Source organism: Ipomoea nil, unplaced genomic scaffold, assembly GCF_001879475.1.
Source record: "Ipomoea nil cultivar Tokyo-kokei standard unplaced genomic scaffold, Asagao_1.1 scaffold1978, whole genome shotgun sequence".
Taxonomy (NCBI): Eukaryota; Viridiplantae; Streptophyta; class Magnoliopsida; order Solanales; family Convolvulaceae; genus Ipomoea; species Ipomoea nil.
Window position 1 is genome coordinate 714,873 of NW_017618406.1, and position 18,559 is coordinate 733,431.

General features: G+C 37.5%; 1 protein-coding gene across 1 annotated transcript; it reads right to left on the reverse strand.

The window, feature by feature from the left end:
* Positions 1 to 1,069: 1,069 nt before the first annotated feature.
* Positions 1,070 to 8,927, reverse strand: LOC109147198 (magnesium transporter MRS2-11, chloroplastic-like). Its single transcript, XM_019294834.1, has 3 exons — positions 8,553 to 8,927; positions 1,674 to 1,746; positions 1,070 to 1,393 (listed from the first exon to the last, which is right to left on the reverse strand). The coding sequence occupies exons 1-3, from the start codon at positions 8,925 to 8,927 to the stop codon at positions 1,341 to 1,343; spliced, it is 501 nt and encodes a 166-aa protein (XP_019150379.1). The 3' UTR covers positions 1,070 to 1,340.
* Between the last annotated feature and the right edge of the window lie 9,632 nt (positions 8,928 to 18,559).

The window sequence follows — 18,559 nt, forward strand, 5'->3', positions numbered from 1 at the left end:
GCACCAAAGTGAGGCATATATTTATAGTATATGAAATTGAAATTGTGCTTGAGAGCCTACTTGGTTGAAATGGATAGAAGATTGGGACTTTACCAACTCATGATTAAGTTATTCCTCAACTAATGCCAATAAAGAATTAAACTTAGTTTATAGCTAGGTTGTTATATTATTTTATTTATTTATTTTTGGGACACTAGGGGTAGAAAAGTACAAATTAGAAACGACTAAACGAGTACACAAATTTAGGTTAAATCACGCTAATAGTATTAGTTGTCAACTAATGGTGTAATTGAGTTGAGCAGAGCTCGAATAGTCAAAGCTAAGGTTGAAATTCAGCTCGATTCAAAAAATCAAAACTCGAGGTTGTCTCAAGTTCGACTGAACTCTAATTTTTGAGCTCAAGTTCAAGCTATTTAAACTTGATTTGAATACTAAACAACGATTTTTATATTTATATTTTTTACACAAATTATAATATTAAATATTTTACAACCAAATATTATAACAAAACTCAATATTATATCTCAGTTATAGCATTTTATAACATGTAAATATAAATATATTAGTTAAATTATTTTGTGTGTGTATATATAAAATAATAATAATAATAATAACAACAACAACAATAATAATAATTTGATTAGGCTTGCAAGCTACTCAAGCCAAGTATTAAGAGACTCAAAATCAGCTTGTTTTATTACTCGAGTTCGACTTGATAGTAATAGAATCAAATTCAGCCCGGTTCATGAATAGTTTTACTCATTTACATCTCTACCACTAACAAAATATAAACTCTATCAGGTATAAGTGATTGAATAAAAGATTAAAAGGAGCCAATTCAACTACAGTATATGTGATTGAACAACATTTATGGCCCCTTGTTTCAATTAATGTCTCAAGTTCAAGTCATATTTCATAAATATAAGTGTTATGATTAATCATATGTAAATTGTACAAATAAATATTGTTATAACTTATTTTTTCAATTAAAAAAAAGGAAGAAAAATATCCCCTTAAAAGGCACCAAACTAAAGTTAACTAAGTGAAAATTAACTTGGTTTCCCTTGTCTTTTTTTTTTTTTTTTTTTTTTTTTTTTTAAGTGGGAAAGTGTAAAAAATGTACATTAGTTCCAACTACAATTGACTAGCGTGTCTTGCTTATGTTTCTCATTGAGCTGTGATGGCTTGTGTCACACATTCGACTTATGTAAATGCTAAATTGTAAGCTTTTGGTAGAATTGCTGTGCTGCCACCAACATCATAATAAGAAACAGCTCTGCATGTGAAGTGAGAGTGACTCTCTCTCTCTCTCTCTACAATTACGATTCTCCTCCTTCTCTCTAGGAAGCTTCATAGTCTGTATCCAATCTCTGTATCCGTGAATGCAAGGCACCTAAAATTTCAGAACAAAAGTGATTTTTAGAATCTACACACAACTATTCCCATACCAGTAAAGATGGCATGGAATTTGTTAACCACAATGATGGATCAACACTTCTTATATCTCTAGGGCGGAGACCTGTGAAAGAGCACATTCTTGAATTTAGATGACATGTACCCAGAGACGGGGAAAGGATATCAATGAAGAACATATTGGTCTAGAAGTTTTGTTGAAATGATAGTTGAATGGAACAACAAACAATATGAAATTGAACAAGGCAAACTTCACCCACCACTAGATTTCAGTAGGTGCCGTCTGTTGATTTTCCTAGTTGAAACCATCCCACTTGACTTTACTTCCACTACCTTTAGAATAATCAAACCATTGCAGATATTTAGCCATTAATCACATTTAAATAAGAATGGAAAAATATACAAAGCTGCTGCATGACCATCAAAGTTCAATCATATAGCTCAAAACACAGTTTATGCTGTAGGCTGTACTGCTGCTAGGATTGACATTGAAAATTTGATAAAGATAATATTAAAATATTTGAATATATTTTGGATAATATTGATATTATCTGATTTGTTTAATTAAATAATATCATAAAGAGTTTTAACTTATCAAAACTCTTCTCATCCTAACTATATCTCTCATTCATCCTAGAAATCAAAACATTTTTGAAAATATTATTCAGAGATCAATCCTGAAAATGAAAGCCCTCCATCTGCCATAAGCTCTTCTTTGAAAATGCCATGCATGTTGATCCAAACCTCGATCAAGCCACTTAATTCTGGAGGCACTTCAATGGAGTGTTCAAGACATCCAAGTGAAAAATTAGAGGACTAAGCTCTACTTGTTGTAATTCGGCCTACTGATTAGCTCAATCTACCGAGATTGTTGTACGGTAACGCGCTAATTATATGTATAAATAATATTGTAATATGGAATGGGAGAGTAGAGAGAAGAATAGTAGAACACATGATATAAGAACTTCAAAAAGGCTCATCTTATTCATCCTTCAACATGTATATATATACAAAATAATACAACCCTTCATTTCCTAACATAATGAGGGAGTTGAAGATAGGGAAAATGAAAAGCCTCAATGATAGTGGCCATTCAATAATATATTTATAACACTCCCCCTTGGCCATTATCTAACAATACTCATGCCTCGTTAAAAACCTCGCTAGAAAAACCCAGTGGGAAAAACCTAGACGAGGAAAAGAGTACATGAAGTATGTCAAACCATGTGTTGCATTGATTGCCTCATTAAAAACCTTAGCCTAAGAAAATCCAGTGGGGAAAAAACTTAGCTAAGGAAAAGAGTACAACCATAAATCTTCCGGGCATAATCTTCAAGATTTCAAGGGTCTTCAGGACTAACCACTCAAGTGCACCAACATTGGTTGCCTCATTAAAAACCTTAGCTAAGAAAACCCCGTGGGAAAAACCTAGCTAAGGGAAAAAGAGTACAACCATATGCTTTCGTAGCATAATCTTCAGGATATCAAAAGTCCTCTAGATTGTCCATTCTAGCACAGCTAGGGGTTGTCGCTCCCCCTGAAGATAACAATCTTCTAAGTCTACGCATCCCAATTTTATAAACATATTACTCAAAAGAGGATGTAGGCAGACTTAGTGAACATATCTGCAAGATTGTTCAGTGGGGAAAACATTCGCAACAAGAATTTTACAACTCTTCTAGAGTTCATGTGTGTAGAAGGATTTAGGTGCAACATGTTTTGTAAGGTTCCGCTTAACAAAACTATTACTTGCTTGTGCAACACAATCTTATTTGTCCTCATATGGGACATTAGGGGTAAAAATATAGCATAACCAGTTTTGGACTTGGCATCATATGGATCAAATAAAAGAACCAGTGCCCAAGTTGCCCATCAAAACCACATATGGGTTTCTCACATAAACGTCAAAAACTTTGTACCTCGAAGGTGCTGGAGGATATGTTAAATATCATTTACAATTTTCATTGTAGGGGGAACACTAAATGTTGCTAGCAATTTCATCGCAAATTCAATATCAGGCCTGATGCGATTATGGAACTTCTAGTTCAATAATAGTGCTCCAATAGGAATGAAGTAATGGACTTCCAATCCCTAAATATCCTCATTATCATCTTCGAGTCTAAATGGTCTTTTATCTACTTCAAGAGATTATTGGACAACCGTTTGTGTGATAAGTAAATAATACTTATCCATATAAAACATCTTCAAGACATTTTTCAAATAGGCTAACTGGTGTATAAAACTTCTTAAGGAGAAGCTCGATCTTTAGGTCGAGACAATACTTGGATTTCCAAGTCTTTTATTTCAAAAACTCCGTCTTTCGGCATGAGTTGATATCACCAAGCTCTCTATGTGTTTCAATGATATTTAAACCATCAATATCGACTATGATAATAAACAAATAACTCCATTAGCAATTCTTTAACGAACACGTAATGGTACATATTTGCATATTCCTTCTTCGGGACGAAAAATACACTGTCAACTCAATCATTCAATATGCATTCCTTCTTCAGGAGGAAAAACACTCAGTCAATAATATTCAATTCTTACAAAGAATTTTGTAATTTAATGATACACGTTGCGATTTTCACTTTCCACATTCCAAAAGTGTTGAATCCATCGGGGATTTACAAATAAATATTAGCGTCTAATGACCAATAAATTACAGTCATGACGTTCATCAACTGCATATCTAAATTCATAATTCACTGCCAATAATATTAATTTGCGGAATGTAATGCCATATGTTGTGGGAGAGAATATTTGATCAAAATTAATTCAGGGTCTCTGCGAAAACCCTTAAGCTACCAGTCTCGCTTTATATCAGACCACCATATTGTTTGTATTTCTCTTTCGTACAAACACCCATTTGTAACCTACAGGGTTAACATTAAATGGTGTACGTGTTATAAAGAGAATACAGTTTTAGCGAGCTGAGCTGTACATGCCTTAATTGCTCCGTTATACATAAAAAATACCAAGGCACAACTGGTGCCTAGCTCTGGATCCAGATTCTCATATAACGAGAACAATTTGTAAAGGCAATTCTGTTGTCGACAACTATAACATTTTTCATAAATTTCTCCCATATATATAAAATAATGGCAATTTCTAATTCAACCAGACTCTAGACATTTCCCAAAGATATTTTTATCTGGTCGTTCCGCATCCCCAGTATTATGATTTTGGGTGCACCTAAAATTTTACTGGGGTTTTCGCCTTCTGGACGAATGTCTTCAGGACATACTTCTTTAAGCGATTTCAAGAGTGACACCATTTTCTACTAGATTTAGCTTTCCGCGAATTATACCAACATGTTTCCACACTTCTGGCGTCAAGGAGCATTGGTAGATACATATGGTCCAAGTTGGGGAAAATTTGTAGGACCTAGTCACTCTTTTTATGATCAATATATATATTGGCAGATTAATTATCTTCTGAACTTCTAGTTCAGTTTACTTCTTCTGAACTTCTAGTTCAGTCTACCTAGTACGTGGATTTAAATATTGAAGATCTTTTTCATCAATCATCCATAGAATTTCTCGGCATTCTATTAAATTTGAACTCTTATCTCCCCCTAATGCCGTGAAATGATCTTCATAAAGTGTGCAATCAGCGTACCTAATTATATATTGATCCCTTATCATGGGCTCTAAGAATTTAAATAACAGACGGAGGTTTATAATCAACATATATATGGCCACAAAGGTACGCTATGGTGGTGATATAGGAAAAAGACTGCACACTGTGAATAAAACGCAGATGGGAAACGTTTGGTTTTATACCACGTACTAGGTTCTAGGGGGAATAATTATGATATGCAGTAGGTTAGATTGTGATAACCACAATAACATATAAAACTGATGTCCCCAACAAGAAAATATATAATTGCCCAAGGTGACGCACTTTAAAAATATATCGCAACATATGAAGTACCCAAACCATATATGCAATCATCTAAGAGTAACATATATAATCAGATATGAAAGCGTACATAACAAATGACATTATAAGGGTACACAACAATCATAAGGAAGTTTGAAGCTTGTCAAATAAAATAGATCTTCAAGATCTTCTAAAAATCCTTATCCTGAACTTTACATTAGTTCATTCACTGGTTTGAGAATTGCTTCGTGCAAATTCACATGATATAATTCACTCCCTCATTTGCTTCGGGCAAACTAATATGAAATAATTTATTCCTTCGTTTGCTTCAGGCAAATTGATATGATATAATTCATTCTCTCGTTTGCTTCGGGCAAATTGATATGATATAATTTGCTTCTATCTTCCAAACCAATAACATCTAAATCAATCATATCATGTATGACAATAAGTCAAAGATCATTTTTATAAAGGAGTATACCACTCCTTAAACAACACAGAATTGCACTAAGCCATATTCAGAAAGAATTTAGTCATGTTGACATCATAAATTTAGTCAAAAGAATATTCTCATAATTTGTTGATAATAGCAATCCTTCCGGGATTGATAATAATTCAATCTTGAATTAGCAATCAGTCAATTCCATATGAGAGTCATGTTGCATGCATGAGAAAAAAAATTCCATAAATAAGCATGCAAACTAAGAGAAGTAACTCTGAGGAGTAAACTTCCCGAATAGTAAATTTCGAATATTTAATCCAAGTAGTAAAATCAGCAAAGTAAAATCACATTGCCCTCATAATAATTTGCATCCAAAACAATAACTTTACACTCAAAACACATTTGGAGTGTATATACTACTCGGTTACGCAATCAGTTATTGCGGCCATGAATTAACTTTTCGAGTGCTTCAGGCAAAAACTAACTTCTCAGATGCTTCAAACATGAGTTAACTTCTCAGATGCTTCATGCTTCAGGCATAAACTAACCTTTTTATCCATGAATATATTTTCATGAATTACCCAAACATTATCATGACACCAATCATTTCTTCATCAATACCTCATCATTTCATTATCATCATGTATCACAGTATTTGCTTCCGAAAAATTACTTAAAATCATCAAGATGATGCGCATTCTTCGACGACCAAATGCACCCACATTGTTAGCAAACCTGCTTCTGGCTAGAATTTTGCCTCGATGAGTTTGGTCGTCCTTGAATATATTGACCACTTTGTTTCTTATTCTGAGCTCGAAACTCATATCACACCGGTTATAATTTCGACTGCAACCCCTTATAAAGTTGCTCAACTGGGTAACATTATGTGCTTCAGGCACCTGTGCAAAAACCGACCAGACATGCATTTTGATTCTTCATCAACAACTAGTTATGTTTCTTAGCCACAAAGAGTGCTAAAATCAGCTTAGAATGCTTCTCATAATTTGTTGTCTTGTACTACTGCTGGAGTACAATTACTCGCATGAAAAGTTGGCAATGTCTTTCCAAATAAATATTTCTCTGAAACTTCTTGTTTAGAGTTTCACTTGCGAGACTATTTTGTACATAGCTGAATTATAGTTAATCACTTACTTATATTATAATCTCAAAATTAAACATGAGATTAAACTAGTCAAAATGTGTCTAAGGAAGAAGATTTGATGACTTCTGGTCGGAATAGTCCTTCAAGGACTTCCATTAATTCAAGGGGTTCTTTATCAATCAGATACTCATTTTTAAGGTCGTGGTGACGTATGGAAATGAGAGCTTGTGCCTTCTAGGCATTAGTGCTCTGTGACTTAGCAACAAAAAACTTGGCTCAATTCTTTAGATGCCGAATATATTTCAATATCAAGAGCCCAAGCTAACTAACTGCTTCATTCATAAGTGATCTTAATAAATTCACATTTTCAATGAAAGGTATGATCTACAAGATCATCATTTGATGCAACTTATACTTACAGAAACAGTAGTTGATATTCATGTGAAAAACATGTCTTGTAAGCAGATTTCCAATAGAACGTGAAAAGGAAATATTTCACATGTTCTCATATAGATTCATACTTCTCCATGTAGTCAGTTTATATATATATATTTTTCAAAAGAAGCATAAATGCCAAAAATGGGGAATAGTACATAATCAATCTACATTATCAATATAGTAAATATTATCTTTTCCTAAGGCATGAAGTCATTTTAAGTGAATATAGTAAATTCCAATAATGGAGAATAGTGCAAGAATCATTGTTTCCCTGGTAAATATCAAACATGTGTATATTTAACCCATATATATATATATATATATATATATATATATATATATATATATATATATATATATATATATATATATATATATATATATACAGATGAACACATTTACATTTGCACGTACATACATACAATTTAACATATAACCACATGTATTTACCATTTCAAAGCATCATGGCATATGTAGAACCTAACTCATATACATGAATTGAGAGAATAAATAAAAATAATATGTATTTACAAATTCATGTATTTACCCAAATTCTTAACAATGTCTTGATGAGGGGTTCATCACTCAAAAGTTGTTAACAAATATGAAGAATTATCACTCATTTCATAGAAACAATAATTGAAGGTTTCAAACCAAACTCATAGCCATATATACACATAATATTTATATATAAACAATGGCATATGATTCAAAAACAAAAGTGCATAGTAAAAATGAACCAATAGTACCGTTCACCGGAGATTACAATAGAGACTCGTGCTGATAACGTGTTGTAATTCGGCCTACTAATTAGCTCAATCTACCGGGATTGTTGTACGGTAACGCGCCAATTATATGTATAAATAATATTGTAATATGGAATGGGAGAGTAGAGAGAATAGTAGAACACATGATATAAGAACTTCAAAAAGGCTCATCTTATTCATCCTTCAACATGTATATATATACAAAATAATACAACCCTTCATTTCCTAACATAATGAGAGAGTTGAAGATAGGACAAATGAAAAGCCTCAATGATAATGGCCATTCAATAATATATTTATAACACTACCCATACTTTATTGACACAATGACACTCCACCTTATAACCAAGAATTTTGAATTTTAATATGTAATTCAATTTTTTTTGTTCACAGGCAGTGTTCTCTAAGCAAAAGTTGTTCATTTGTGTAAATTTGAAGAAATAATTAAAATAAAAAAGTAAAATAAAAAAAATAAAAAATAAAAAAAAAATCTACAACATACCTGGTAAACAGGTTCACGAATGCCGAGGGACAAAGAATCTCCGGCGAGAGTTTTCGAGACAGCGGAACCGTTGGAGAATTCAGGACGAGCCGTAGCATCAAGGGAGTCCTGTTGCGACTCCATCTTATTCTCACCTTCCCTAACCTCCTCCTCATCACTAGACAAATTCTCCGGCTCACTCTCCTCCGTAGGCTTCGTCAAACACCTAACGGCTTCAATACTCGGCAGCTTCGTAGCCACCACTCGGCTCTCAGGCGACCACAATCCTAAGCTTCTGAGGCAGAGAATCGAGTATGCGCTGGCAACGAAGAGCCGCAACTCAGAAGACTTAGCTGGCAGGTGGAGGAGATTCACCGTCGGAACTGCGGCAGCCATTGTCAGATTACGGAAGCAGAGGAGTTCATGTGAGAGATCAGAAGGGTAAATTTTGCAGTCCTCTCTGCCAGGACGGAGCCAGAAATTATCTTCAGTGGGGGCAAAGAAGCAAAGAGAAAATAAATTATAAAATGTTCCAATACAAGGTTTAAATACAAAAACGATTGTTAAAGTTCATTAAGCAGGAGTTCAACAAACAATTAGTATAAAATAACTACAAAGCTAGTAAGCAGTATATTAAATTATTAATTAAACATTACTATTTGTCTAAAGGGTAAAACCAAATAACCAATTCCACAAACAATTCGCAATTTCTCAGGCGGAAGGCATCAATTCGCAGGCAGCAACTCAAGAAACAATTCAATAAAGGGCAAAACCAAATTAGGGCAATTCGCAGGCAGCAATTCAACAAACAATTCAAATTAAACCAGCACGCAGCACCACAAACAATTCAAATTAAAGCAGCACAGCAATTCGTCAACAAAGAAAATTAATGCAAAATTAAGATTTAGGGAAAAACCAAATTAGAGCAAAATTAGGTGAACTTGGGCAATGGCATGAATTAAGCAAATTAAGCAAACATGCCAACAAATTGAACAAGGGGTAAGGGGTGAGAATTGAGAAGACGAGAAGATGAACCTGGCAACTCGCGAGGCAGAGGCGGTGTGGACTGAGGCAGAAGACGGTCACGTGGCGTGGCGTGGCGAGGTAGAGGCGGTGGCGACCGGCGAGGAAGAGGCACCGTCTGGTCTCGTCTGGTCTCGTCTCTTGTGGACTAGTGGTGGCGAGTGGTGGGCGGTGGCGAAGGCTGAAGACGAAGTCCGAAGTCGCAGTCTCACAGATACTGAGGGGATGTTTGGTTCATGGAAAATGTTTTCCAAAGGAAAACATTTTCCTTAAAGTAGAGGAAAATGTAGTTTTCTTGTGTTTGGTTCATGGAATTCATTTTCCAATGGAAAATGAATTCCTCAAATTTGAGGAAAACAAAATCCTTGGTTGGACCAAGGATTTTGTTTTCCATGGAGAATGGGAAGAAAAGTTGAGATGGAATGCCTATTTTACCCTTACTTTCTTTTTTAATTATATTACTCTTATTAATTTGTAGGGGCATATAGGTCTTTATACTCATTATTCCTTACAATTCCAAATCTAATCAAACAATAGAATTAGTATTCCGAGTAATTCTTTTTCCACCAACCAAACAATGAAATTCATCTTCCTAGTAATTGTTTTTCCATGGAATTCCAATTCCACTTCCCTTAAAATATTTTCCGCGAACCAAACGAGCCCTGAAGGAGTCTCGCGTCGCATCCGGAAATGAAGGTAAAAAGAAAATAAAAAAAATATATATATTTATATATAACAACTCTAAAATGACGTCGTTTTGGGCTGTATAATTTTGGGCAGTGGGGGCAGCTGCTTCCGTTCCTGTTCTCTGTGCTTTTTCTGATCAAACGAAACACGTGTACCAGGCCATGAAGCTGGTGGTTGTGAATGGTTGGTGCATTCCGTCAGTTAACGTCTCTGGTAAAGCTGCTTCCACACCACATATATTTTTGATTTCCATTATTTTTCAATGTTAAAAATTTTTCCGTTACCACTTCATTTAAATAGAATAAGGACCAAATTAGCCACTGAACGTAACGCAATTGTGCAATCAGGCCACTCAACCTAAAAAAAGGTCAATTAGCCTATTCAACAGCCCAAATTCGTCCAATTTCACTGCCAGCCGATATTCACACCTTCTTCCCGGTTGAGCGCTGATGTGGCAGTACACTTGGCATTAGTAGACAACTACTGTATTTTGCTTAATTTTTTTCTCTTCCAGTGTGTAATAAAATAGTCCAATGTTCGAAATCTCCAAATTTGTCATGTAATGAAAATGACACAAAGCCGACTGCAATCCCTAATTTGTGAGCGATTCTCAAATCCAATGTTCGAAATCTCCAAATCGCAGAGTTTGAAGAAGCGAAACTGATTCGTTGTTTGAAGACGTTCTAGCCTTTTACTGCGCCTTTTTCAATTTGTGGACTGTAGGTATGTTTTTCTGAGTTAATTTTTAGTTGGGTGGTGTTGGGTTTTTGTGAAAAGCATGCGAATATATGAACTTTGGTTTTTGGTTCGAAATCGCAGCCTGGCTGTTAAAATAGTTAGTATTAACTATCTTATTATGTTGATGTATATGAACTTGATGCTGCTGTTTTTCAAGTACTCTTTTTCATTGTTAATCCACTTGCACAGTTGCACTGCTTTAGAACTATCTGTCTGCAGAAGAGTTAATAACCAAAATCCTTCCTCGACTATGACATAATTGACAAATTAGTCATCCATTATCAATTTTACCAAATTAAGGCCGGACCTTATTGAGTAAGAATTGAATAAATTAAGTACCGTAAGAATTGAATACTTGAAGACTTAATTTGGTAAAATTGATAGTCAGGATTAATTTATAAATTATGACATAGTCCAAGACGATTTTGGTTAGTAACTCTCTGCAGAATGATATGCAAAGAAGCTTGTCTTCTTGATTATGCTTTTGCACATGTAATATTTTACTATAACTTGTTCAGTGGTATTAGGTGATAGCTGAGTTTGCACCCTGAACATGATTTTGTTGTTGTATTATGTGGTCCATCATTGTCGTTTGGTGAGGATTGTTGTACAGAAATGTTAATGTAGCATATAGTAATTTCTGTGGTCCCTAAACCCTAAGAATACAGTTAAATAATGCTTTTGTTTTTGAATGGAACAATGAGTCAGATTTGTGGTCCCTAAACTCTAAAAATAAAGTAGAAAATTGCTTGCATTGTTGAATGGAATATTTAGTTAGCATTCTGGTCCCTAAACCCAGAAAAAAAGTAGAAAAGTGGTTAGATTATGTTTAATTTAATTGGATAACTTGTTTAATTCAATTGCTATTTTAAATGCTGAGAATGAGTTGTTTGTTGTTAGGTTCTGTAGTGATGGGCAGCGTTGAACTAATAATACACCATGGGGGAAATTTTGTTAAGGATTCATCACAATTGCAGTACATAAATGGGGATGTTCGGCATGTTGACACAGACCCTGATTTGCTTTCATTCCCACACTTATGGCCCGTTTGGTTCACGGAATAGGCCGAGAATGACATAGCATTCCCAGTAATAGGACTATTCCTTTGTTTGGTAACCATTTCTATTACCAGGAATAATATTCCTGGTAATAGCCTATTACCTCAAATAAGGTAATAGCTATTACTAGGGCCCCCCTGGTATTAGCCTATTACTGAACGCTCAGGAATAGATTTTAGAATCTATTTCCCTTTTTACCCTTTCTTTAACCTAATTTTTTTTATCCTATATATAAATTTATCCTATTTCACCACCGTTGTCGCCACCACCACCACCACCATCACCGCTGCCGCCGCCACCACCACCATCGCCACAACCGTCGCCGCCCCCACCACTGCCACCGCCACCACCACCACTACCACCCCAGCACCACCACCGCCACCACCACCATCCCCACCACCGCCACCACCATCGTCGCCGCCACCACCACCACAACCACCATCACCGCCACCGCCACCACCATTGCCGCCGCCGCCACCACTACCACCGCCACCAGAACCACCACCCAGGAGCACCACCGCCGCCACCACCACCACCACCACTGCCACAACCGTCGCCGCCCCCACCACCATTGCCAACCACATCACCATCACCGCCGCCGCCGCCACCACCACCACCATCGCCACCATCACAACCGTCGCCGCCCCCACCACCACCGCCACCCCCACCACTGCCACCGCCACCACCACCACTACCACCCCAGCACCACCACCACCATCGCCACCGCCACCACCATCGCCACCACCACCACCACTACCACCCCAGCACCGCCGCCCCACCACTGCCACCGTCACCACCACCACTACCACCCCAGCACCACCACCACCACCACCACTACCACCCAGCACCACCACCACCACCATCGCCACCACCACCACCATCATCGCAACCATCACATATTTTATAAGGGTATTTATGTCTTTTAAAACATATTTCATTTCTATTCCTTAAATCAACCAAACACTATACTATAATTCCTAAAGTGTATTCCTTATGTGAACCAAACAATAGAATACAATTCTTATTCTATTCCTTGCCTATTCCATTCCTTATGGAATATCATTCCTATTACCTCAAAATTCATTCCGTGAACCAAACGTGCTGTTAGTTAAGTTTATAAAAGAAGGGCAGTATGGAAAAATATAGACACTATATTATAAAGCAGTCCATGAGCCATTAGACAAACTAAGAGTTTTGTGGAATGATGCAACTGTGTTAGACCTTACTGGCATAGCAGTTAGATTTAAGTCATGTGATATATATGTGGATCATGGAATAGATGAGACTGATTTAATTCCAAGCTACCTGTTGCCTGGGTGTGAGGGGAATGGTGATGAAGGGACTGACGATGAAGGAGATGGTGATGAAGGGACTGATGATGAAGGGAATGGTGATGAAGGCAATGAAGGTGATGGAGAAGATAATGACTATGAGGGTGAGGACAATGACTTTACTGATTTGGAAAATGATATTGGAGGAGTTACACAAGAGAATGAAAGGGGAAGCTGAGCCTACTGTTAGGGGAAATGGGAAGGGAATTAAGGGAAAGGTTAAGACCACCAAAGCTAAAGAAATTGAAGCTAACCTAGATGAGAGTACCAAAAAAAAAAAAAACTGAAAGAGATGCATGTAGTGATGACTACTATTATGACTCAGCAGACCCACCAACTCAAGAATCTGAAGAAGAGGAAGTTACACAACATATCACGCCTCCATCTAAGAAATATAGGTTGCCATCTTATAATCCAGATTGTGATTTTCCTGAGTTGGAAAAAGGGATGCTTTTTGAGGATGCAAGGCAGTTTAAGACTGCCATGATCAAGTATGCAGTCCACTTTAAAAGGGATATTTACTTTTACAAAAATGAGAATATGAAGGTGAGGGTGAAATGTGTTGAGGGATGTCCTTTTCTTTGCCACTGTAGTTGGGAAGAAAGGTATATGTGTTTCCAGTTAAAGACATGCCTTCTTGATCATAGGTGCAACAACAAATACACGCTGAAATTGGTTACTCAAAAATGGTTGGAAGAAAAATATGAAGATGTAATTGTGAAAGACCCAACCATGCCAAATACAAAGCTTAGGGAACATATCCATGACTTGAAAATTAACCTCACAATCAGTATGGTGAGAAGGGCACAGAAAGCAGTTCTACACAGGGTGAATCTAGGGTACTCAGAACAGTTCAAGAGAATAAGAGATTATGCTCAGGAGTGTTTAAACTCTAACATTGGAAGCAATGTATTGATCGATATTGCTAAAACAGTTCCAACAGCACCCTGTACATTTCAGAGGATATATGTTTGCTTCCACGCATTGAAAACTGGCTTTCTGGATGGGTGTAGGCATGTAATAGGTTTGGATGGTTGTTTTCTCAAAGGGATTATGAAGGGAGAGCTCTTAGCTGTTGTTGGGAGGGATGCTAATAACTAGATGTATCCAATAGCTTGGGCAGTGGTTGAGATAGAAAATACAGAGTCTTGGAGATGGTTTTTACTGTTATTGATTCAAGACTTGGGTATTAACAATAGCTGGAATTGGACAATAATTTCAGATCAACAAAAGGTAATTTTAAAATGATAAGACATTACTAATTTACATACTTATATACTAGCTGATTTTGGACAATAATCACAGTTTCTGTTTGGTTTTTTGTAGGGTTTAGTCAGTGTCATCCAGGAGCTTCTCCCAAATGTGGAACATAGGAATTGTGCAAGGCATATACATGCAAATTGGAGCAAGAAACATAGAGGAAAACTTCTGAAAAAACACTTTTGGATGTGTGCTAATACAACCACTACAGAGAAATTCAATGCAATGGTTGACCAAATGGGGTTAAAGGATGCACAAGCTAAAGCAGATTTGGATAACTACCCAGCAAAATTCTGGTGCAAGGCTTTTATGAGAACAGAAGTGAAGTGCGATTCAGTGGATAACAACATGTGTGAGGCCTTTAATGGAACAATTGTTAAAGCAAGGAGCAAACCAATAGTGAAGATGTTGGAATATATAAGGGTAGCTAACATGACAAGGATTGCAAGGTGTAGAAAACAAGTAGAGAAATGGCCTGATAACTTTGGGCCTAGGATAATGAAAAAACTGAATGAGAACATAGTTGAAAGTATAGGTTGGCATGTTGACTTCAACGGGAATGATAGCTATGAGATCAAGAACGACAGGCAGCAATTCAAGGTGAAGCTACAAGGAAAAACATGTTCATGTAGATCTTGGGACCTCACAGGTATACCTTGTGCACATGCATGTTGTGTAACACCCCGTGTTACGACCCCTAAAACCAATTAATCATTTAACCAATTACCCAAAAGAAAGAATTAAATTACAGTAATTAATTAGGAAGAGGCTCACCATAGTCCGTGGGCCCTCACCTCTAAACCCAACCCCTAGTCCTAAAAGGAATAGAGTTAGCAAGCCTATAGTAATTGGGCCCTAATTAGGACTCTTAGATATATAAATAGGGGACATAGGAGGCACCTAGAACCCCCACCACAATAATCTCTCACCACACAAGGAATTCCAAGAATTCCCCTAGGAGAAATCAAGAAAGAAGAAAGACTTAGAGAAAGACCCTTCATAGCCAAGGAAAGAGATTCTTGATGATTGTGTGATATTCTTGATAAACCTAGATTCCTAATGATTGTGTGATATTCTTGATAAATCGTATTGTTTCTTGGTGTTAAAAGATGAATTACGTTCTTGATGATTTAAATATAATTAGAGCCCTAGGATGTATCGTGAAACTCGTATGGTGTTATTCTTGATATATTGGGTGGGAATTTGTATGTTTGGGTGTTAATTATGTTTAGAAAGCATGATAGGATATGTGCCGTATGTTTCTTACTTTTGATCCGTTAATTGTCTACGTGTTATCATCAATTACGTTTAAAGGTGTCTAAGCATGGTTTCGGGTTCCACAAAGGTTCCCAGGGCGTTATTTGTGAAAAAGAGTCAGTGGGGGGTAGGTGGGGTAGGGGACCCGCCACCTACCCGCGGCCAGTTTTGACGTCGCCGGTAGCGGGCAGCCGGCGGGCAGGCGACTGCCCGGAAATTCGTCGCCGGCGGGTGACCCTTCACCCACCGGCTACCCGCTGGAAATTGTCCCACTTCGGGATCCCGGCTTCCCCGTTTGATGTTCCCCCGACCCCCGTGGTGTCCCAACGGACTCCGTCTATCGTGCCTATGTCTAGTTTGATGTTTCGGGTGCCATTCGTAGGATGAACGAGTCTTATATATTACATGCTAGTTGAATTGGTATCCCGTTGGCCTAGGTGTAAGAAGTATGAACCCCTCAAGATTATTCTTAGTATGTGGATAATCACGCATAGGTTTCGTTATACGATTTCTCCCCCTTCCCAATGTGTCAATATGGGCTGCATGTGCTTGCTATGTGTTATGTGTGCATGATACCCCAATTTGGTTGTGATCAAATTGGTTATTCCTGAGCTGCGGTTCAGAAGCTGGCTGCGGTCAGATTTACACTCTCAGGCTGTGGTCAGATTTACACTCTCAGGCTGCGGTCCACCGTTTGGTTGCGATCAAACGTTTTACATGAGCTGCGGTTCATATTCCTGGCTGCGGTCAGATGACTACTCTTGGGCTGCGGTCCACCGTTTGGTTGCGATCAAACGTTTTACATGAGCTGCGGTTCATATTCCTGGCTACGGTCAGATGACTACTCTTGGGCTGCGGTCCACTGTTTGGTTGCGATCAAACATTATGATGAGCTGCGGTTCATCGGTCGGTTGCGATCGACCCCTCCGTGTTGCGATACGGGGCAGGGTGCTGCGGGGCCGTGTCAGAGCTATATGCGCTGACCCTCATGTATGGGCATGCGATTGGTCCTGTGGCGCCAACAAAGTGTGCGATGTGATGAGATATGGATGGTTTGATGTTACGAATGTTATGAAAGTGTGACCATAGGATACATGCTAGTAAACCGTATATGCTTGGTTATGACTATTGGCTGTGCTTATCTCTATCTGTCGAGTCTGTTCCCTATGCTTGTGAATTATATGACTATTGACTGTGCTTATCCCTGTCTGTCGAGTCTGTTCCCTGTTTTAAAAGCTAGAGTCTCTTAGGATATATCTTCATGCTTCGAAATGGTTTTTCTTTTATATATATATATATATATATATATATATATATATATATATATATATATATATATATATATATGCCTATATGTATTGTATTTCAAACGCGTTGGAGTGGGTTACCAGCATCTCTCGCTGAACAGATATATTTGGCTTTCAGGCACAGAGGGGTAGACACTGGAGCGCGCTAGAGTCTTGGAGCGTAGAAGTAGATAGTTTCCCTTTCGGCCTGCGTGCCACGCTTATGCATTTACATTATTGAGGATATTAGTTAGTTAGCCTGTGCACCTGAGTTCTCTAGCTCAGGTGTGGCATAGCACCCCGTACTCTTTATATTATGTTTTGGGATTTAATGAGAATTTACCTTTATTATATAAGTCTTAAAAGTTGAAAAATTTCGGGGTGTTACATGTTGTGACATATTTGATCTAGGCAAAGATCCAGAAGAGTATATTGATCAATGCTACTCCAAGGAAGTTTACAAGAGAATTTATAGTCATACTATCCAGCCTCTCAATGGGGAAATCAGCTGGCCTAGGACTAATTGTGAAAAAATCTTAGCTCCCTTACCAAGGCCAATGACTGGTAGGCCCAAGAAAAAAAGAACCAGAGGGCCTACAGAACCTCGAATTGGGAAAATTTCAAGGCAAGGTAGAGTGATGACATGTTCGATTTGTAAACAAAAGGGACATCAAAAGAAAGTTTGTCCTGCAAAGAGTTCTATGCCACCTACTGCCTTAGTTTCTGTTGTTGCCTCAACTTCTATTCCTGCTAGTGCCTCAGCCTCTGTTGCTGCCTCAACTTCTATTCCAGCTAGTGCCTCAGCCTCTGTTGCTGCTTCAACCTCTGTTGGTGCTTCAGCCTCTGGTTCTGCATCAACTACTAGGAAAATTAAACAAAGGAAAACATCTGGTGGTGGATTTTGTGTATACATAAACCCAAATACTGGAGCACAAATAAGTTAATCCATGGTTCTGAAATTTATGTACTATTCATGGTTATAAATAACATGCATAATGTATTAACCTTTTGTTTGCATTTTGTAGCCTGGAAGAAGAGGATAACAAGTGCTATCAGTACGAGGGAAAACAAGTGCAACTGCTGCCAAGAAGAAACAGTGAATGGCCTGGGAAAAACAAGTTCAACTAAGCCTGAGAGTTGTTTTTGTCTATTAAGTAACTTGTGAATGGCCTAACTTAGTAAACTGGCTGTGGCCTAATCTTTTGTTAGTGGCTGTGAATGACTTCACTTAGTAAACTGCATGTGGCCTAATCTTTTGTTAGTGGTTGTGAATGGCTTAACTTAGTAAACTGTGTGTGGCCTAATGTATATGGTTAATGCTTTCATTTTTTGACAGTGATGTAAACAGCCAGTGAACACATGTGAATGGTTTATGGTTAATGGTTTAT